We start from the raw sequence: 23,258 nt of genomic DNA, 5'->3' as shown, positions 1-23,258 counted from the left end.
TGAAATCATTATTATGAGGTCCTTGTCAGCCAATCCAACCCTGGTCATCTTTTTCAGATTTCTAGAGGTGCTAACATTATGCGTAGTAATATACCATTGCCTTTAAATGGCCTTTTTCCCTTTCCTCTGAAAATGAATTCTATTTGATAGCTCAACACAGCTCCTGCTTTAGAAGAGAAATGTGTTATTACATACCTCATGCCATGGAGAAACACTTATTTGAACAGTGGGTGAGGTGGCATCTTCAGGAGACTATAAAAAGATAAAAACTGCTTCAGAATATTTTTAGTGAGATACAAATAATATTCCGAAAATATCCTTCCATGCGGCTCTCTGAGTAATACACTCTAGGGATCCAAAACTGCATGGCAAGCTTATAGGTAGGAGTGTGGCATCACTAGGCCCCTGTGGTTTTGGTGTTTGGACTTTAGATGCCCGCAGGAGCGTAGCTTGTGAGTGTTCAGCTAGAGATAAGAGCTGTTGCTTGTATTTTACTGTATCTTTTGATTGGTGATACACCATTCAGATTTAAGGCTCATCAGATTCAGAGAAAACTCATAACTCTCATTTTCCCTTTTTAAAGGAAGAATTATTGCAAATACATATTTTCCCAATCTTAAACATAGGAAAATCTGGTACAGCACCGGACTTCAATCACAGTGCCTGGGGCTGTCTTCTCTGAAAATGTCTCTCCTGACACTGTGCTTCTGTTTTTCAACTTGCTATTAAATGAAGGCTGTCAGGAATCTATTTTAACCAAAATAAAAATGTCCTGATAAATTGGACATGATTGTGATGGGAATGTTTCCAACTTGGAGCTCTCACAAACCCCAACCTGTAAGTAAATTAATTTGATCTAATGTCTCTAAAATCAGGTGTAAGGAACCTTTTATAGAAAGTAAATGGCATGTCATAGTTAATCCTATTCAAAGCTGCAGTGGAATCTTATATTACTGACTGTGGAAAGAACAAGGAATTTCTACTTTGATTCAAACCAAGCCTAGTTCTTTCAAAGCTAACAAGAGTACTATCAAAATGAGAGCAAGAAGGATGTTTGAAACATTTTTTTTTTTTTTTTTTTGCTCCTTTTACCTCCAAGGTGCTTTGCCTGTATTATTTTCAATGATAAATCAAATTGTAGGGATCACTGCATTTTAAATCAATCATATTTCTCTTGTTAAATTTAAAATGTTAATTTTAGCTACCACTGTAATTTGATTAATTAAATCTTGACTTGAAATCTTTTGTTGTGATATGTTCACTCTTATATTTATGTTTTATTCACAAACTTCTTTGTTACTTTAGCAGCCTTTTAATTATAATCACCAAGTGGTATTAGGGAAATGTATGTCTAAGTGTTTGTTCAGTGTCAAGGTGAATTTTACAGTGATGGGAATAATAATGCATATTCCAAGTATTGGAAAGTGTCATAAACTATTTTATTAAAGTTAAGTGAGTATGCAAAGACAACTTGGGTGCTGAATTATCCATTCTGTGTTTTGTTGTTGTTGGGTTTTTACTGTTGGGGGTGTGCTTCATATTATTTTTTCCAGAAATAAAAGGAGACAAGTCTCAGTGAGCTTTTTCTTCTATATGTCTGGTTAAATATTTGATCCAAAACTCTTTTTTTTTCTCGGATTCAGCAACCCACACTCATGTTTAGTTACAAACGTCAAGATGTTCTTAAAACTGAGTTGATTTCAAATCTGCCTATGTTTTGAAAATGCACTAGAACTGATCTGAGTAAAACAGGAATTTTTAAATTTTGCTTCTTTTATTAAATAGCATTTAGTGAGGGATGACGCTGTTTTAATGGAAAACTTATCTGAAGACTACAACCTCACATTCTCCTGAAGCATCTATTGCTACTTACCTTTACTTTCCCAGATGAACTAAGGTCTTTGTACAATGGGTTGGCAAACGAAGCATTAGTGATTTCCTCCAGTTTCCTTGAAAAGTCAAGCAAACAACAACAAAACCACCCACAGTATCACATAAATTGTCAAAGAACCAAACAGTTTCAGGTTGAAAAGACTTGAGTCAAAAAATACAGACGGCTAAATACATTTCCAACTGAGCTCTAGTCAAATGAATAAAATTAAACAAATGCTCTGTGTAAGTCATGTGTAGGTTAAAATAATAATTTTTCATTTTTTGCTTTTAAAAATATATATGCTTTTGGATATGCACAGAGCTATTAATTATTCCATAAATGCAGATACTGTGCTATACATTAAATAAAACATGATAGTAGCTCAAAGGTTACATCGCTATAATGTACTTGCATGTAGTGAGATCATATTCTTCCTGTGTTTTGCTCCTATTATGCTAGCAATTCAGTAATTAACAGGGTCTTAGGTTCCAAGTTGAAGAACGCTTTAGTTATTTAATTGTTATAAGAACTCTTTTTTTTCCAATTAATTAAGAAAGAACTTTCATTTTAGGTCAAAGTTATCAGAATTAAAGCTACAGATGTTCCCCAAACTTTTTGCTACAAATCAGAAATTTTTAAAGGATCACTGAAGTTATTGGCATGCTAAGGTTTCATGGATGAACACAATGTCTTAACCAATTTAACAATTTATAAAATGGGACAAATTGTACAGTCTTGTGTCCATTTCCTCAGCTAGAAGTTTAAAGATACGCTTTCCTGACAGAGCCCTTGACGTATTCCTTTTTTTTGAACCTGTTATGACCTGTGCAGTTAATCTCATTAGTTCTGTAAAAGCAAAGGATATTTGAGGATAGAACTGTCTGCCTACATCTAAATTTTTTTCCATATACATGACTAGTTGTTAATATTCCACAATGCTTGAAATCATCAAAGTTGTTCCGATGACATATAAAAAGCAACAGTTGCCTTAATTAAAATTACTGAAGAATGAAGCAGAAGCACACCTTCTTATTTTTTTTAGTCTTGGCTTTTGAAGAGATGCATTTAGTTGTTTGGTGGGTTTTGTTTTGTTTTGGTGGGTTTTTTTTTGCTATTGATGATTTATGAATATAGATGCTTTTGTGTAAATGCAAAGCTGTGTTTGTACAGTGTTCTAAAATAAAAGTTCCCTAAGACTATTACTCAGTCTCAATGACTGAGAGATGGATTTTCTTGTATTAAAAAACGTTTCTATTCCAAAGCTGCTCCTTCAGAGCATTTAAGCAGTGTGTCCCTAGGAACTGATAGGCTCTGCATTACTGTGGCAGGCAGGACTGAGGGAACAAGAGCCGCCACGGGAACATAGCTGATGTTGGGAAAGGAATGTGTTTACCTCAGCAGGAGCCACAGGGGAGACACACTGCATGTTTTCTTTTCAAAAGAACCAAAACCAGAATGGATGCTCCGGAAGAAGGCACAGGTAGGCTACAGAAATACGTCACCTTATGAGTTGAATTGGTACAGGAAACTAAGTTTGGGGTTTAAACTAAAACCAACAAGACTACTTAAAATCTTTCACAACAAGACCAACAGAAAGTAATTCCTTCTAATGCTAGTTTCGTAATTCAGTTTAATTGCCTGACACAGCAATGTGGAGAGCTGAATGTTTGAACCCGATGATTTGTTCATTTGATCTTAATCTTAACTGTAATAAATCATGGTATTCTGGTGGTTTTAGTTACTTTAGTGAAACTATAACATATTAGGTTATTTATATGCCTCCTAAGTGTATATATGCATACCAATCCCCCTGAAAAAAAGTCTACAAAATGTATACAGAATTGATTTTTTCCACTAAAATTACACCATGGCTTACAAAAACTTAGGCCAGAAGCAAACTTAGATAAAAAGTTTTCAAGAAACTTGGTGCTGCTTTTAAACTAGTGCCCAAAGGGCCAGATTTACATGCCTTAATTTTGGTGTCACATTTAGACATCACAAACAAACTGTATGGCCTAACAGCATGAAACTATCTTTAATGTGACAACAGGAAAATATAAGGATAGGGATGGGTCTGATTCTCTTTCAGCCCCACTCCCCTATTAAACTTAAGCAATTTTTGCAGGACCTATATATTGCTGATTTGGGCAAGAACCCAATGAGTACTTAGGTCTGCCATGAGGGCAGGAAGGACACTGAACACAGCTCTCCAGCTTCCTTTGCAAGGAGAATAACTATTCAGAAGGACACTGTGCCAAACTGGGCACCACAAAGAGTGCTGGCTGAGTTCTTCAACAGAGTGTCTGTGGTTGCAGTGTTTAGTGCTGAAATTGGTCCTATCTGTGTGTGAAGTTTTCTCAAGCACGAAAACTGACTCTTGCTCAGGTTGTCCAGTGGATTTCAGGTGTCCATCCACTTTAGGTCTGAATCATGAAAAAAGCATATATAGCTGGGCACCTCACCTTAGGGACTATAGGAATTTTGTGGCCCCAGATATGGGCACTGGTTGAATTTATGCACTCCAGATTTAGGTAAAGTGGAGAATAAGCTTTCTTAAGTTCTCTGCTATTCTTAGGAACCTTTTTGCCAAAACAGGGCTTTGGAAGTTGTCTTGAATGTATTACCTTATATGTAACATGCTACACATATAAGCACATAGTTGCATATATATGAATGTATTTATACAAGCATCTGTATGGTTGCACCTTTTTTGTTAATGTAGCAAACAATTCTTTCTAAGGAATAGCAATAATTATCCTTAAAAAAATCTGAAATATTTTTTAATATATTAAAAAACCTCAAAGAATATGCAAGTAGAAATTTAATCACAAGTTTACACAAGTGCTATAACTCATCAGTTGAATGATGTAACTGCCTAAAAAGACCTGTGCTTGGGAACTGTGATGACATATTCATATTACTTTACATGTTGTGCAAACATCCTTCAAAGTAAACACAACAAATTAGATCTTTAGATAGTTAGAAATACGAGGATTTCCTTATTAGAGCAAAGCAATGGTATGCCCGCTCCAGTACTCTGTCACCAGTGTAGATAACTACTGAGGAAAGCATAAAGTGCAGTATTAGTCAGTGGGGTAAGTGTTGCCATTTAGTCATCAGTTTACACCCTAATTTTAAACTGCTTGCTTGGGGAGTTTAAATTTATTGTAGCGGCTTGAGTTAAGCTCATTCTTGAAGGGCTTGCTGTTACTTGACATAAGTGAAACACTGCTCTGATAAAAAATGATGGCTCATTGCTACAGTAAAGAGCAATATGCCCATCACAAGGTCTCATGATGGGAAGAAGGTTATGTATATGTTACCACTATACAGTAAGGGCAAGGGTAACTCATCACACAAAAAAAATATGGTCCAGAATAAATAATTGATGTGAAATGCTTATAAATCTAATTTATGAAGAAAACCTACAAATGTCAAGTTCAGAAGGATGCACCAATCAGGGAATCATTCAGGTTAAAAATGCCAAGCACAGGGTGGTTTAGAAGTAAAAGAAAAAAAAGACAAATATGGGGATAAGGTAACTCTGAGAGAACTGTGTTTCCTAACATGACCAGAAATACTGCAATAGGAGAGGAGAGGATTAATCATCTTGGGATGAGGTCACATGGGTCATAGCTTTGCTAAACTCATCTGCATTCCTTAGTGGCAAAAACTACTGCCTTGTCATAGGTTTTCTACAGTGCAACTTCACAGAGATGGGAGAAAGTTGTATGCTCCAGAAAATAACTGCCAGTGTACAAAGGGACTGCTGAGTAACATCATGCTATTTAATGGGAAATGAAAGTATTTATATTTGATTCATTTGGTCGCAATAGCTTAGAATTCTGTACTTTTCATGTACCTTTCAATGGAAATCAAATATTTCTTTTAGGCAATACACAAATTTGTAGGAAATACATTACTAGATGAAAGTTTAACATCAGGTACATAACAACAATAACAAAATCCTAGTGGGCCAAAGATTCAATTACAATTAAGCTACTAATTAAAATAATCCCTTAAAAGAATTCTCTGTAGAAGTTCTAAAGCTTCTGTCCTAAACTGAAACTATAACTCAAGATGTCGTTTCCACTGCATTTATAGAATCGTTTAAACCAACTTTAGGTTTGAATAAGTAGGCTATATTTTGTGCATCCCACAGAAGAAATGGGAAGCGTGATGCAAGGAGGGCAGGCTTTCCAGGAGCTGCATTTAGAATCATCTACAAGTCACTTGGATGCTTGATTAGCTTGTTAATATGCTGTCTGGGCTTTCTAGGCATGCACTTTGTACCTTTCAAGTCACTTAAGGAACTTAATTATTTATTTTTTTAAAAATCAGTCCTTTGCATCTTTCATCTTGGTGATCTTAGGCTGCAGACCTAGAGATTTGCTCTGTTCTTTCAGCGTGTCACCTTCTGTTCCTTTGCAACCTTTCCTATGTGTGGTGGTTGCGAGATGTACATTTCAGAAAAACTGAAGACTTTTGACAATAGCACTGGGTTTCATCCTTCAGAGAAAAAAGTATTCTACAGAAGAAGAAATAGATTTGGATAGCAGTATTTAACAAATGACTCCCAAACAACAGTTATGGCTGCTGCTTTCCTAGTTTTGTTTTTCTTTTTGTCATAAAACCGCACCTTTTTCTCTAAGTCTACAAGAACAGTATCTGTCTCCATTACAGTTTGCAAGCTGAAAATGGTTCAATAAATGCCATTCTATTGTCATTCTGTTTGTCACTTTGGGATATAGGAACAGAGGCATAGCAGCAACGTCCTCTGGCTGTCCTTCACATCCACTTGGACAGCTTCCCCTGGAATTTGCTATCGGTTTCCCCCACACCAGACCTCCAGAAGGGCATGGTCTAATTGGAGTAAGTCCTGGCGACGGCAACTGGGAATCATCATAATTGTAAAAAAACCTTAACCATGAAGAAAGGCTGAAAGCACTGAGCTTGTTTAGCCTAAAGGAAACAGCCTGTAAGGAGGCATAACAACGGCCTTCAAGTACATAAAAACCTTTTTGCAACAGGGAAGGGAATGATCTGTTCACATCCATGGCGAATAAAAATGAACTTAAATTGTAAACAGACATATTAGAAGCCAGAAAAAACTTTCTAACGGTAAACTTTCTTTGTACTTAAGGTACCCAGATTGCCTGAGGATGCCATCAAATTCATGTTGCTAGAGGTCTTTAAGTGCAAACCCAGAACTGATACAATTGAGCCTGTCATGTGGCAGGATGAAAAATGGCCTCTGTGGGTCCTGTTTTGCCATGATCTTCTATCATTTAAAAATATTTTCTCAGAGCACCTCAGTTTTTCCCTCTGTTGCCTATGTGGCAAAATACATTATTGATACACTTTGGAAAATTTAATGTTCTGTGTCCATTATGACTGACAGGACTGATAACAGATGTCATACATTAGCATTGCATCTGATGGCAGAGATCCAGAATAGGAAAGAAACAAGATGAAAGGGACCAGGGACATTGCCTGCTTTGGAGGCAACAGTGGAGATGCATAGCTTAGCTGGTCCAAAAGTGTTTGATTCTCATTTTTAAAGTAAAATGAAGCATGAGAAAGCAGCTGAAATAAAATGGAAGCTAAAATGAAGATTTGCTTCTCTTGGTCAATAGGACAGATGCCACCGAAGGAGTGGAGTAACTGGCAGTCTTCCCTTCTGGACTAGAAAACATCACCTCTGGAGCATGAACAGTCATGTGAGAAATTTAGAAGCTTCCTCTGATTTGAGGTTTCTATACAGAAGTTTCACGTATCCCCAGCTGGGAGCTGGGAAGTAGCTTGCATATCTGAATGCCATAGTGGTAATGAAGTACACTGCTGCCAAGCCACGTGGCGGGCTCCTTCTGTCCATTAAGAAATACAGTTACATGACTTCCAGTAACTCCCACTCAGGCACTGAAGAGTTTAAAGCCTGCAGATCAGAGATGAAATTCTTGCTCATGAAGGAGAAGGAAAGAGCAAAGGGGAATCGGGGCATTATTTCTGTGTTGAAAGGAGGGGTTAAGGCACTAAGACTGATAATCTTCCCAGTGAAGAAAAAGAGGGACAAATGTAACTTAGATTCTCACCACTGTTAGTGACAACTTCTTAGCCAGCAATTGTTTAAGGGGTCACCAGTGTATACCTACTGTCTGATACTTGGTTCTCTGGTGAAAAAAAACTTAGTCCTATTGGACTCTGAAACTTTTCCTTGGGCTCTTGTAGACATTCCTGTGCTATTTCCATTGAGACATAGATGGACCTGCATTCCATTTTAAAATATCCTGGTAGCTAGCATCTACAACTGTTAATGTGCCTCTGGAGGGCAATCTGCCAATGCCTGCTTGTGTGGTTCTATACCAGTAAGAAAAAAGCAGACACTAGTAGAAACCATCAAAAATTGGCCAGCAAAAGAATTTTTTGAAAGGCAGTAAATAGGGTCTCTAGTGTGTGAAAACTTCCCTGTGAAAGAATGGCCAAGCAGGCACTCCTGGAGTGTCCCTATTGACTTCAAGAAAACATGACCCAGGAAGGCTGAAAGAGGACACAAGTCTTTGAAGTGAAATTGAATTGGAAGAAAGTATCATTCACGTGCACAGTTAAATTCCTCTAGTTCATCAAATCCCTTTAAAAAAAAAAAAGTCTCATGCCTCTGTTTGGTGCTGTCACATTGTACATTTTACAGATTTATGCAAACACAAGTGACTTCTTATTCTAAAACCGTAAAGATCCAAACTTCAGTGTAACATCAGCTTCATTTTGATAAGTCGCTTCTGTTTTCCGATTAAGCAGTTAAGGAATAACTTGCCTAAATTTACTTCTATGTGTCTAGCTGTGATTTTTGTATTCCAAACCATGCTAGGCACTGGGTAGCTGAAGGAGACACAAAGTCCCTGAATGGAAGATAAATTCTTAAATTCAAAGTTTCAAATTTTATTGTTTTCACGATTTCACAATTTCAATCAAATTGCCATTTATTAACAAATTATTTCTTGATAAGATGCCTATAAAATACATTTTAACTTACATATTAAGTCTGTTCTGATTAAAACCAATGAAAATGGTGGGGTTTTTTTTTTCCTGTACAATGGACAAAATTATTTGACAACCTTAGTCTGTTCCTAATAGACAAAGCTTTGAATGACAAAAATTTCCATCATCATAAGCTAAATTTTTGGCAGCTCTAGTGTAAACAATCAAGACCAAAATGATCTTTGCTGTGTAAACTATCTAACTCTGTTTCACAGCTCTGACTCTTTTCATGTCAAGGCTGCAATGTTTTCTTAGTGCCATACTAAGAAGATCCTCATTCATGCCTGTTTCATTACATGCCTAAAAGAACACAAGTGTTTGGCATCATATTCCAACACGGTACTTCTTCATGTACAAAAAAGACTGTCTATTGTTTTTTAACATGTATAATTACAAGAAAAGAAAAAATGTTCCTTAAATACAGATATATATGTAGAAGAGAAGTGAATGGCAGTTCAGTAACCTTAAGCAGATATTTATGAAAGAAAAAGGTAGAAGGGAGTGTTTAGAACACAGGAGAAGTAGCAGGAGAAAAAATAATAATTAATTGATTAAAACATCAAACATGTTTTGAGAAAAACATGAGATTTTTTTTCAAAAATATTAATAGAAATTACAAAACCAAAAAATCAAACAGCTCTTACAATACAACTTATCTTACACTTTCGAGTTGCCTTTCCATATGTGTACTTTAACAGATTATATAAATGTGACTGAATTAAGTCTTAAAGCCCCTATGCAGTAAGATAAGGAAATTCTTTTATTCCCACTTTACGAAAGAGGAAGCAGACATAAAGGAAGTAGGTGCAGCTATGCACTCAATTAACAGTAACACAGTCACTAAATGTTCCTGCTTCAATATCTTCAACTCTACCTGTCAGGGGCAGCGTGCAGTGTTAGGGGACGTGTCAGCAGCAATAACGTCAAGACAGGAGTCTGCACAGTTTAGTAGATAGTTTGGGAGATAACAACATCCCCAAAGAGAAAAAGGTCTATAGCAGAGCACAAGTTTAAAGGCTAAGAGACAGCTTTGAAGATGAATTCTGGAGAAGAAAATGAGGGGTGAGGGAAATCTAACAACATGAAAATAGACAAGGCAATGCACAACAGGAATTGCTGAAAGGGAAGAAGGGAGAGTGGTAGGTACTTGCTGACAGAGGAGGATCTAGCAGAATAAGTCAAGAGGTGGTCAGAGAAGAAATACAAGTGTTAGAGAAAAATAAAAAACAGAAAAAAAAATTTAAAATCTTAAATTTTTAAGGAGAGAAAAAGCAGAGGTTATCAGAGGGATGACAAGAAGGGCTAGGAAAAATATATCTGAAATAATCAACTGTCAGTTTAAGGCATATCTTAAAAAATCTCTGAAATCAAATAACTGGATCAAGAGGTAATTCCAGGAGTACTAGTACTGTTACTCAAAGCAGTTGAAATAAATATTGAAATAAACCACCACCAATTTTGTCGCCTTTTTTTCCCTTTACTGAGGATGCACTTCATGCTTATGATATCAGCAGAAAATTTAGTTGCTATTTGCAGAGTACTAATAGCAAGCATTGTACTGGATGAAAGAAATAGAGATTTTGAAAAAAAAATTCCCATATAGAGCTGTCATTCACCACTAGTAAGACAGGTCCTTGTAGCACAATCCAAGAGATCTGTACTGGGGTGATCCTAGTGCAAGATACCAGTATTGGATAATGGGTACGAGACAAAGTGGTAGGGGAAAAGGGTGGAAGGAACAGACAATGTGACATTGGTGAGACACATCTAAAGAACCACTGAATAAATGAGTAATAAACCATTAAAACAAAAAGTCTGGTTGTGAATGTGTCTGTAGTAACTAAAGGAGATGGGGCAAACACTATGATTTGTAAAAAAGGTTGCATAATTCTGCAATATCATCACTTGCCTTTTTTCCAATCTATTAAAGCATTTTATGAAAACCCCTAATATTTTGAAATAGCAAAACTTCACTTTTAGTCCATTCCGTTATGACAGAAAAAGTTCTCAGATGTGGAGAAATATTGAAATATTTAGGGAAATAATGTCTCCTCAGGTGCTTGTGGTACTCAGAAAGAGCTGTGAATCTGCCTATAAGAAACCAATTTGGCCTGGGAGACTTTGAGAAAACATAAATATTTTTTATTTTTCCCAGGTAACTATCATGTACAAAAATCAGGGTTACTGCTAAGGTGGATAACTGATGAATTTTATAATTCAGGAATAATCATTCAACGTTTTAATCAAAATATTCTAAGCAGTCAAGCCATAACTTATTGTTTCCAGACTGGGGTCCACTAAGGTCAGCTTTTGTTGCAAAGCCAGGTTTTCCGCGTAGTGTTGCATATGAAGGCAAACAGACTATGGGGTGATTTAAAAGTTGAAACCAAAGAGGCTGGGCAGTTAGCCATTACTTTTTGCCACATTTGTCTCTGCTTTACACAAAATAAAAGTTTCACTTACGTTTCTGGCACTTTCTTCTTCAAAAGGAAATACAAGGCAGCAGCTGTAATTTTAATCAGTAAGAAAGCGATACCCAACCCAATCCAAATATCTGCAAAATCAGAGCAATCAAAGCCAGAAATAAGTACATGGAAACACTCAAAAAATGAATTGAAAGATAATTCTTTCTTTTTACAGACTAACCATGTTGGAGGAGACTTGAAGTTGGAGGCTGAAGAGGCTTAGCACTTATGTGGCAACGGTTTCCCTTCCATTCTTTTCCACATCTGTGAATAAAACAACAGTTTTTGAAAAAGAGAGAAGGAAGGATCGTAAACAGCCACAAGCACAGAAGAAAGGCAAATCTTTTTGAGCACTTTTGCCAGTGACTAAAGCTCACCCAGGAATGACATCGAGCAGCATCAAAGTTAATGGAATGGAATACACATTTGTGAGAAATACACAAAACAAACCTAAGAGAGAGAAAAAAAAAAAACCCAACACCCAAAACAAAGTTCAAAAATTAGAATTGGCTGTATTGTCCATGTTACCATCATATTGTTCTCCCACAGCAAAAGAAATTTGACGGATTTCCCTCTTACTCCCAGGTGAGGGTTAAATACATTTCTGAGCTTGATCTGGGACCCTAATGTAGAGAAAGATACATCATTACAGATAAGAGATCTTTCTCTCCACACTTAATCTCTCTCTCTTTTGTTTTACTATTTTCTTGTAAAACTGATGTGGTTTCAACAAATGCCTGTTCAAAACCAAAGCACTACATTTGACCTAACAACTGCAGCCATGCAAAATTATTCTGAATTTGCTGCTTGGTTCAAATCCAGTCTTTTTTTGAAGTAACCAAAATACAAACAAACTGACACAATCTTTGATGTTTTACTTTACACTTGTTGCTTAACAGTTAATCACAGTAACCAAAAAAGCGTGTATCATTTTTCACTTTAATTTGTCTTGATTTGGTGTTTGGCTACTTGCTTTTACTGTGGTCCTCTCCATCAGACTGAAGGGACCTTGCAGACCCAGGTGGGGGTTGGCTGCCTCTGCTGAGACAGCTGACAGCTGGGAGCACCCCATGCAGCCCTTCTGGGTACCACAGGGAGTCCCAGAATGGCTGTAGGCACCTACATTTACAAACCCTAAATGATGACTAGTATAAAGGGCTGTTAGAGGGATAGTTACCTACTGACATCTACATGTAGGGCGAAGGGTAGGATGATAGGAGCAGCAAGCATTTGTGTGCAGCCTCACTGAAATCTGGGAGAATCCTGAAAGGATCAGGGCATATTGGAAACCACATCTATATCCCAGTCTCAGACATGATGGGAGGAGGTTGACCACTAAAGACCAAAAGAGACTGATGCAGGAGTTGTTGCAACTCAGACAACCATTGAAACATAGAGGGCAGAGAACATGCTGGGAGGAAAGTACCAGCCCTACTCAAACACAGTGGACAGAGAGATTTATTTAAGCCATGTTATTGCAGAGACATGAATTTTCTCTGGTTAAAGGGTTACCTTGTTTAAAATTAGTAATTGGTGTACACTAATGAGCCCTAGCTCTAGAGACTGGAGCCAGAAGTGTATTCTGATGTGTTCATTTTAAAGACAAAGTGGCATGATTTCAGCTGACAGCCCTGGCTGAGCTGGAGATCCATTGTATTCAGTGACTGAAAACAAAATACTTGATCCCTTCAGTCCTTCTTCAGCATATTACAAAAACTCATGTAATTCATAAGATGTTCTTCTATGTGGACTGATGATTTTACACAAATGTCAAATTGCATCTGGGCTCATACCAAGCCCTGTGGATCCATGTAGAAACATTGCAATCTGATGGTAATCACCCATCAAAATAATTTTCTGATTGCTCTCGATTGTATAACTTCCTTTCTCCCCATTTGCCAGATTTTCTGTTGAGCTAGATATGCTTTTAACCAAAATTGCCCTCTTTCTTGTCGTTGCAGAACTTACTTGACTGTAAAAGGATGAGAAAACAGATTTGCGGCTGTGCACAAGCACTACTCAGACATGGTAAGAGAGGGGCCATCTGCTGCTCTGGAGCCACTGGGATGCGGCTCATCTCAGAGCTGTGAAGGGGTAATTCTTATAAAGCAGGTTTGTGTGTACTGGTAAGAGTATGGGGAAGTTCTACTACCCAGAAATAACTAAACATAAATTCATATGCTATGTTTCCATTTATTGATAAAATATTTGCACATATTCATGCCATGTTTGAATTGTGGATAGAAAAGTTAATCGTATAGATTAATAGTTATAGATAAATCTTCTTATACATATATACATATTTTACAATCAAATACTACCTACCTTAGGTTGGCCATTTATTCCCCTCCAAATATCTGAAACCCAACAGTATCATTTTATTTTACATGACACATACCAGTTAGGAATCTGAAGTCAGACTATCAGCATGTGTAATTTTGGCCAGTGAAATAATTGTCCACTGTGTAGAACTAGGTTATTTCCAAAAATGTTACCTTATAATACTGCCATTGATTATTAAATAAATAGGTAAACAATGGATTAATATGGAGCGGAGATTGTACCTCTGAAACTTGGTAAGTGATTGGGACAAATTAAAAACCAAATAGGTGTGAAAAGTATTGTAAAGCATAAGCCATGAGGACTATTTATAGGGAAAAGTAGGAGGAAGGCAAAAAATATGAAGAAAACCAACAGAGCTAATCTTCAAAGACCAGGATGGAAAAGGAGTGCTAAACAACAAAAAATTTGAACGGTATGTATCTAAGTTGGTTAAGATTTACTACCTATATCTTCACAAATTAATTTATTCATTTTTATCCTTGTCAGGAGAACTTAACAATCATCTGGAATAGAGGGGAGCATGTCTTAATATCCAAAACTATCTTTTTTGTGTCGTACAAGATTTTGATCCTTTTGTATTTATCCTCTCTAGAAGCTCTAGCTAACTATAGTGATGGTGTGGTGGAGAAATCGCTTTCTAACTTGAGAAGAGAGAATGGAATGGGATTTTAAATGGCACCAGTATCTGCTGATAACTCAGATTAGAAAGACGAAGTTCTAGACCATGAATTTAAATAAAATATACATTATTCTAACCTAGCTCATCTAGTTATTTCAATCCACTGGAAAGTTGGGAGGTGTTTTCAAAATGAATAAATATTACAGGCATGGTCTTATAGAGGATAAAAGGAGGTTTTGATAAGAAATACAGAAGATTGAAACTGGTTTAAAGATCTGATGATGATATAACTCTATATATCATTTTCAATTAAACAAAGCCCAGAAACCATTTCAGTCTGTAACCAACCAATCAGAGTATTTTTGAGACTAACCAAAACTTATAAAACACAAAACCTACTGTTCTTAAGAAATGAGATACATGTACCCACTTCCATGAGTCTGACTCTTTGCAGCCTTCTGCCTGTGCAATCCTTTGCAACTGTGTGAGGTGGGTGTTGAAATGGTGTTATTCTCACATGTTGACATTTCCTGTAGACTTTATACTCTGTCTAATCCATGTAGGACTGGGGGGTTGATAAAAGAAGTGTCCCTCTTTTCATCAAGAAATAAGATAAAAATATCAGGGAAAAAAGTTGGGAAAGGCAAGTTCCAAACCAATCGTGGTATTAGTTCATAGTGGTTTTGAGTACATAGAAAAGGCTTCCTCTTTTAACTGAGGGCACACAATACATATTCCTGTGTTGCAATCACAATAATACAGTCTCAACCCCCGGACTTGGTCCTTGTCTGTTACTGAAAAACTGTATCAGTGAATAACAGAAATAATACCAGGCAGCTTTATAGGAAATGAAGTCAAACTTCACCTTTCTACTTTGCAGTCCTTGACACATGTAATCCTGTAGTGAACTTTAATTACTCTAACAGCTCCAGGTAGGTCGGAGCAGCCTGTGGTAGGCACCCCAGAGATGGCTCACTTGAAGTCCAGTTAATGAAGAAGAACACTCTTAATTACCTACCCACTGCTGTGCATGGACTGTACTTACAGTGCTTTACTTTCAGTTGGGAGGCAGATAAGTTGCTTCTTCAAAGTCACTATTAGCTTCCTCTCTGATGAGAGCAGCTGGGGATACGCAAATGCCGACATGGTGGAAGGACCTTACGGAGTGCAGATCAACCATGTCTTCTGGGCAATGTGTTAAATCTTCATTAGCAGGGTAATGGGAATTTTGAAGATCGTCCTTAATAATCCTTTTCTGCTGTTTTATTTTTAAGACAGACAACTCTGAAAAGGCTCTGAATTTATCTCTCGAGCCATGAAGCTGAAATTCCATATTATTTATGTACAATTAATTTTCTTGGACTAATTACATCTTGACTAATTAGCAGCAGCACATTTTACATGAGTCTTAAGCTTATCTGAAATACAGAGATAGCCATTGCAATCCATTCAGACAGGAAGCTCCTCATAGTTGAAATAGGAGGAGCAAGAGAGAAAGACAGATGAAATAGCGCTTGAATACTTCCATCCCAGTACACATCCTAATCTATCCTGCCTGACAAAATGTCTTCAGCTATTAGCAAATTCTTACAGGAAAGTCACCCTGGAGGGTAGAATGTTAACCCTCCAAATCTGCTTCCAGGATTTCCAACTCATTATTTCCTAATATAGATATTGGTAATGCAGAGGAACGAACTTAGCATTGCCCGTGTTGCTGCATTCTGTGCCTGGGGTTATGTCTCATTTCACTCAGAATGAAAAATAAAAACCAGACAAGGTGCCTGTTGTTTTTGATGTTTATTCTGGGCAAGTTTAATTTACAAGGACATGTCTGGCTGATAAACTGCTGCATTACAGAATATCAAACCTTATTCTGCATTAAAGGTAGCATATGCAAAACTCAAAATAAATACAGATGTGTACTTGATTGCTCATTTTCCTCCTGGCTTCTGATTCCATGTGCAATTATTTTCTCCAGTATAAGATAGATAATCTTTATCACTCTAATGAAGAAGTACTACATATGGCTCTTGGGTAGGGGCAAATGACAAGAAAAGATCTTTGCAGTAGGGAATCAAGTCCATGACCTCCAAGAATAAGCATGAATACAGCTTCTTGCTGTCTTGGAAACAAAAAGCTAAAACAAGCTGTATTTTCAAGAAAGGCTTCGATACATGTGGAAAAGGGAAAGCTGAAATCTGTTGGATTTGCATTTTTTCTTCTTTCTTTTTTTTTCCTTTTTTTTTGTTTTTCCCTTAACAGCAGTAATTATTAGAGTTTCATAATGACTAAGGTTGTTCAGTATAAAGCAGTATACTGCATTTTCATATCTGAAAGTTGATAGCTTTTGTCAATATATTGCATAGGTTTTGCTTTTCTCAAGAACTCTCATGTTCTATGCTGAACTTGATAAAAGGTTAAAAAACCCACCATTATAGCATATGTGATATTAATCTAGCAGCATTCAAAACATTAAATAATAAATATCCATTCGGCATGTTCTCTGCACTTCTTCAGATTTAATAATTTAAGTGCCAATCTTGTTTATGTTTAAAAAATTTACATTAAAAGGCAAAGTGAACACTGAGAAAATGTCCTGAAATGTTAATCATCTTTTGTGATCATGGAAATGCCTACAGAATTTTGGGGTTTTTTTTTCTTATTTATCTAAATCTACCCAGACATCTAAAAGGAATTGCTCAACATGTAATGGAGACAAAATAGAAAAATTAGCCACTAGACAAACATCAGTGACCACAGCTACTTTTGCCTGAGGAAATTTCGTAAGTAGATGGGAGTAAGGTACACTCAGTGTGTGATAAATGTTAAAATTGCACTGATTTCTATTTTTGACTGCAAGTGCCCGTAAAATAGCTGACTCAATTGACAGAAAACAATTAACGAATTGGAAGTACAGAACTAATAATTCTTACTTGCAAGGGCTCTCTCTGTCCTCACCAAGACCTCTTCTCTGCTGTGAGACACATCCGCTTTTCTTATTTTTGACTAAAACATTTGTCGTACAAAACCCATAATCTGTTACTTCATGTGTACATTCAGAATGACCAACAGCTAGTAATTTAGTGTGTATGGTATCAATAGTATGTAAATTAAGGAACTAATATGTGGATGATTATATTTATATTTTTCTGTCCATTAAAATAAGGAACATACTTTCTATACTTTGTAGCATTCTCTAGAGATTGTACTTACTTATGAAACTGGTACAGTGCACCAAGCTAAGATCTTGTGTGTGAACCCAGATTTGCCATTACTATGTTTACAATACAATACTTATGCTATGCTTATATTACATAAGGATCATTACATGAAAGTGCTGACATCATTCAGGAGCTGTGCCATACCTATTAGAGTGCAGGCTACTCCAGCAATGGTGACAGACGATACAAGGGGAAAAAACCCCAACCCACAACCTAGTTCTTTGTGAAAAACAGAGATTTTACATTCCTTTGCTACAGCAGCGTAGAAGTTTCTCTGCTCACCAGCCTTTGCAATCAGTATTATGCAAAACTAGGTACTTATGAAGATGATGAAAACAGCAACTCTTGATTCCATTATGGAATCATAATGGTAACCTCTACTTCAGCAACTCGGTTATCTGTTTGCACTCTAGCTGTTATTAGAAATCTACTCCAAGGAAAAAAAACCTCATATTCTCTGATCAGTCTTTATCGCTGAATCAAAATATACAAAATTCCAGTAGTGAATGTTGCATGGATTGTCCTCAGAAAAAATCATGCTTATGATGAATGTAAACTGTTGGCCGCTCACTGTAGCTGGAATTAGGAGTCACATTATTCTGCTCATGGTTAAGCTCAGAATAGGTGTGAGACAAGGAGAAACTTCTCTTGGAAGAGGCAGGTGAAGCAGATGGTAACCTTGAATGTCAAGATCTTCAGATAAGCACTCAAACGTCACAACTAGCAAGGAATCCAAAGAATAACAAACTCAGGAATGAAGAGATGTACAAATTTTGGTATGCTGATGCTGAAAAATGGAACCATGGTGTGGAGAGGGCAGAGAAAGTAATATATATGGATACATCCTTGTGAGTTATCCATACTACGTGCCCTTAGGGGGGGGAAAAAAAAAAAAGAAAACCTGAGTAGTACAAGAAGCTGTAGCACGTAGGTAAGGGCGCATTAACCCTGGGAGAGAGTCAGACATTCTCTGAAACTCTGAGTGCAGTTCTGGTCATTCTTGTTCAGAAAGATGAAGTCAGAGTGGGACAAGGTAAAGGCTGAGTACTAAGGTGAGCAGAGAAACAGAAAGTCTGTTTCACAGGAGGATTCCAAAAGAGTTCAGCTTGTTTAGTAGACTGAAAGAAGAGCTGAAAAGCATATGCCTGTTCTCAAGAAACACTTTGGAGGATTAGCGACAGAGGTATTGAGAGGCTTTTAAGGTTAAGAGAGGATACTAACACAAATATAAATGGACATAAACTGCCTATTAATAAATTTATGAGGAAATTATTAGAATGTACCCAAACAGAAGAAAAAGGTTCTTATCCTTCCTGCATTTCTATAGTATGTTGTTTCAGAAAGGTCAGCTGTTATCCTCTGAACCTGGTATCACATACTCTAAAGAACTTCAGATGGTGGAAACTCCCAGAAACTTTGCAAAGTACACAGGAATTATGCAAGATAAGAATTCCTCATAACTGGTCATAAAAGAAAGCTATCTAAACTTCTGTATAGAATTATATGGTGTGACTGTGTGATAACAATGGCACATATATATGCTTCTACTCTGGAAACTGCTAAAATTCATTACTGGCAAAATACAAAAGAGTCAGGATGAGGCAGAGTAATCTGAGCTATAAACAGATTCTAAATGAAATGTAAGTGCCCTGAGAAAAGATCTGAGCATCCTTATGGATTATTCAATGAAAATAACCACTCACCTTGTATCATAAAAGCATGCACTATGCATAAAGGGTAAGATAGAGGACATTAGAGATTACGGTGATTAAAATCATATGGCAGAGACTGAAAAGATCAGATTTAATTTACACAGAAGATGAGTGAGATCAGATATGATGAAGGTAAACAAAATGATATATGGTAAATGGAAGAAAAATTGTGTGTTGCTGTCTATCCTCTAGAACATTCAATCAAACTGAAAGGAAATACATCTTAAACTAATAATAAGGAAGCTATTTGTCACATAGTGCTTAACTGACCTGGGGGAGTCCTTGCCAGTCTTAGAAGCCAAGATCTTAATGATATGTACTGGAGAGAGCTCCTTAAAACAGAGAATGAAACTCCTCAGAGATTGCAGATCTTAAAGTGCTAACTGATGGCAATTTGGAAGAAAATTCATATAGTGGCATCATCATTTTCTGCATGTATCTTCTGGTTTCTTTGCTCCCAAGCCTTACTATCAGACAATCCTATGTCCCCCTCATGACACCGTGTGATTACTTATTGCCCTTATGGCCACAATAAGGGGTTTTAATTACAGCCCATGTAGAATAAGGAAAGGTAACTCTCAGAAGGAAGGACTCAGTCAGTGTATCTGACTGCTTTTTATATAGATACACAATGAAACTATGGTGACCAATTGTAAAGTTTAGAGTGGGACTTAATTTTTTCTAATATTTACCACCTGAAAAGGGTAGGTAGGTATATACAGTCCAAACAAGTTAGATAATGTGAAATAAAGAGAGGAATCCTCATTGGGATCTTTACCATTCATTATAACAGTGTCATGATGACGAGTTCAGATTAGACAGGTGCATTTAGCTGTTACGCAAGTAGGCAGGAGGAACAGTGTCTTAACACTTGCCGTTAAAAGTTTAATCAGAAAACAAGCAGTGTGTCATGTTAGAGTAGGAGCACGAGAGCGAACTTTGTATCACAACTTGTGAATGATACCACATTAGGTCCAGACAAACCATTTATTGAAGGGGGGAATGGTAAATACGATTTCTAGTTTTAGTCATTTTAAATAAAGATGAACAGAAAATTTCAGAGCACATATTTCTTCACTGAAATTCATTGACACATGAAACCTGCCTGATCTCCTGCCTGACTTGGTTGTCTGGCTCCTACCCTAAACAATGCAGAACAAACCAAAATCCTGAAGTTACTTTGCTGAGAATTACACTGATTTGAAAAACAAATCACTTTATGGCTTCACTAAAATTCTTCCTGTGTGATAGTATTGTACATGACAGATTTTTTTCCAGTATATTTTGTCACATCATAATGAAATGAAGGCCTATGTGGAAGTTATTTGTTGTGTCATTTGCTTCTGTGCCTTTAGTCTTCAAGGAAATAGGCCCCAGCAGAATTCATTGAGGGTTAGTATGTGGTGTGCACTCTATTTCACGGCACAGATTAATTCAGTTTCAACAATGAGGCAGAGGTATATACTCACAGCATACGGTCAGACTTGAAATTCACAATTTCAAACAATTACACTCTTTTTAATGCTACCTTTTCTGACCTTCATAAATAGTCCACTTTTCTGGTAACAGATTTTCCACTATCATAAAATTATGGTTAGAAGCTGCAGCGGGACAAATCATGAAGCTACTCGTGGCACTGAGGAAAGGATTTGGTGCTAGATTCCTTAGAGAAATGACTTCACCCAGCTTTACTGAAAAATAAAAGCCTTAAGATTTCTTCCAGAAAAGAAAAAAAGTGATTTTTAAAATAGAATTTTCTCTAGGACAAAGCTGGTATTTCAACCCAACTTTACTTAAAGGTCAAACCACCATAAAGCTTATTGTTTAATTCTAACTGCTGCGGACATGAGACATTCACACAACAGAAAAAGAAACAGCTTGGTACAATGTAGTAGGTACATTGATCACTGACCACTGAATATCAGAGTTCAAATTATGACTGAGTCCTGAGTTTCAGCCCACTGCTTTTGAGCCTGGAGTTGTGCTTTGTAAAAAGTGACCCTCATATTTAGGTAAAATTAGGAAATAATGCAATAAAGTATAGGAGAGACATCTAGTTTTAAGACTGACCTGTTAATTTCACAGGAAAATATTTTTGCTTAAATGACAGTCCAGTTGATAGAATAGATGGGATCATGTATCAGTAGAAAACCTAATAAAAGATCTGAATGTATTTATAGTGGCAGGATTTTTCCACAGGGAAATTCCGTTTCTTGCTTTGGTTTTTCTAGATTTTGGGCTCGTTTCTTAAGGGATGGAAGGTTTGTTTTCTTTCATTTTTTATTGTTTGCTCTTGTTGTCTTTAATCAGACTGTAACACTGCTACATACTCATTAGTTTATTATTTGCGCTATAACCAGTTAGGTAAGAAATAATAGGTATTTATGGCAACATTAGTTCACATATCTGCTTTTCACTGCTGTTCACCTTCTGAATAACTCATATGGATGAATCTGCAATGCTCAGGTGAAATTAGTTTTTTAAAAAGCTTGAGCAACAAAAATGTTCTGTCTGTATTAAACCACATATTTGGCACAAATAAAAAGAAAATGTGATAAAATTATTTTCATTTCTTCTTTCCTGCTGTCCCTTTCCAACATTACACTAGTCTTTCTATCAGCTGAAATAGGCTGCTTTAACCAGAGCCTGCCAACACAGGGCATTGCTCCTGCCAGGTGGACTGTAGTATATATTGGAGATTATAAATCATTTTGTCATTCTCAGACAGTCGTAAATTTATCTGCTTACATGGGAGACAACACTGTACAATAACATCTAATGCTGCTGCTTATCAACATGGTACAAGCTACATGCACAAGTACAGGCTAGGATTACATCAACACAAATATATTCTTTAAAACCTTTCACTTGTATTTTAAATGTATAAGAAACAAATGAACAAACCAGTCACAAAACTTGTCTTTTGCTCATCCTCCATGTAACATAGACACAGCAGTTTACACTACATTTGAATCACTCATCCCCCAGAAAAGGCTTCACTTCTGTGATAAGCTCTATGTGCCAATGTGGTCCATGGAAAAGAATAATGTTGTGAAGTTGTCTCTGCATAAATTGCACAGTTCTATTCTGATATTAGAGATGAATTTCACAGAAGCTTGGGGAATTCACTCTCTAGTTTCTTGCTAACAAGTTAAATTTATGAAATCTTCAGAGAAATGACCTTTAAACAATTTATGAGAACCTAAGACAGTTTAGATGAAATAAAAATAATTTCATCACAACCTTTCTTCCAGCTCCACATTCTGTTAGCGTTGTTATGGTTACAGAGTCAAGACTTGAGAATTTAGGATAGGCTGGAATTAAGGATTCCCATGCAATTTTAATTCACACCCTCACGCATGTGTGTTCAGACAGTATTTAATTGGAAGATCATATACTCCCCCTGCACCTCCCTCCTAAATCCAAAATTTTAATTCTGTTATTCAGTGCTTAGCTTTGCAACAAGATTATTATCATGGCATACTACAGAGGTAGTTCACTACACACAATAAAACCCAGAAAAAACTATTGTTATGAATCATCTCTTCTGTCATCAGCGTTCAAACCTTCAAACTTCAACACTTAAAACTACTCTATTAGTTGACATCAAAAGAAATTTGAACTCCAAGTACATTCTTGAAACTTTTATTGAAGAGAATAGATATCTCTAAATCTGGCTTATTTGCCTAAATTCAATAAAAGATGGAACAGATTATTTCAACTGTTATACTTGGCACTTTGATAGAGCAGTCTTTCCCTTGGTCTTTGGTGTTCCATGTATTGTTAATAATATATGGTGAGCTATGGCTAATGATGGAAGAATTTCAAACAGCATTCCAACATCCTCTCAGTAGAGTATTCACCTGGTTGCAGCCAAGGAATATGCAGTACAGATGAAGATTAAGGATTCCCCTGATATTAACGCTGTGCTGCAATGACTCATGGTATAACTCAGAGCAAGCCTTGATGCTCCTTTAACGTGTACCACAG

General features: G+C 36.6%; 1 protein-coding gene across 1 annotated transcript in view; it reads right to left on the bottom strand.

Moving 5' to 3' along the window:
• Positions 1–23,258, bottom strand: part of LOC104511359 (MAM and LDL-receptor class A domain-containing protein 1-like) — a 157,632-nt gene that overhangs the window by 678 nt on the left and 133,696 nt on the right. Inside the window, exons 17-20 of the mRNA XM_010153940.1 lie at positions 11,555–11,637; positions 11,372–11,462; positions 1,874–1,949; positions 196–252 (exon numbers count right to left, since the gene is read on the bottom strand). Coding sequence (XP_010152242.1) covers positions 196–252; positions 1,874–1,949; positions 11,372–11,462; positions 11,555–11,637 — 307 coding nt within the window. The remainder of the gene's footprint in view (positions 1–195; positions 253–1,873; positions 1,950–11,371; positions 11,463–11,554; positions 11,638–23,258) is intronic.

The sequence above is a fragment of the Eurypyga helias genome, unplaced genomic scaffold (assembly GCF_000690775.1).
Source record: "Eurypyga helias isolate BGI_N326 unplaced genomic scaffold, ASM69077v1 scaffold8116, whole genome shotgun sequence".
In the NCBI taxonomy this organism is placed as follows: Eukaryota; Metazoa; Chordata; class Aves; order Eurypygiformes; family Eurypygidae; genus Eurypyga; species Eurypyga helias.
This window is presented reverse-complemented; position numbering and strand designations above follow the sequence as displayed.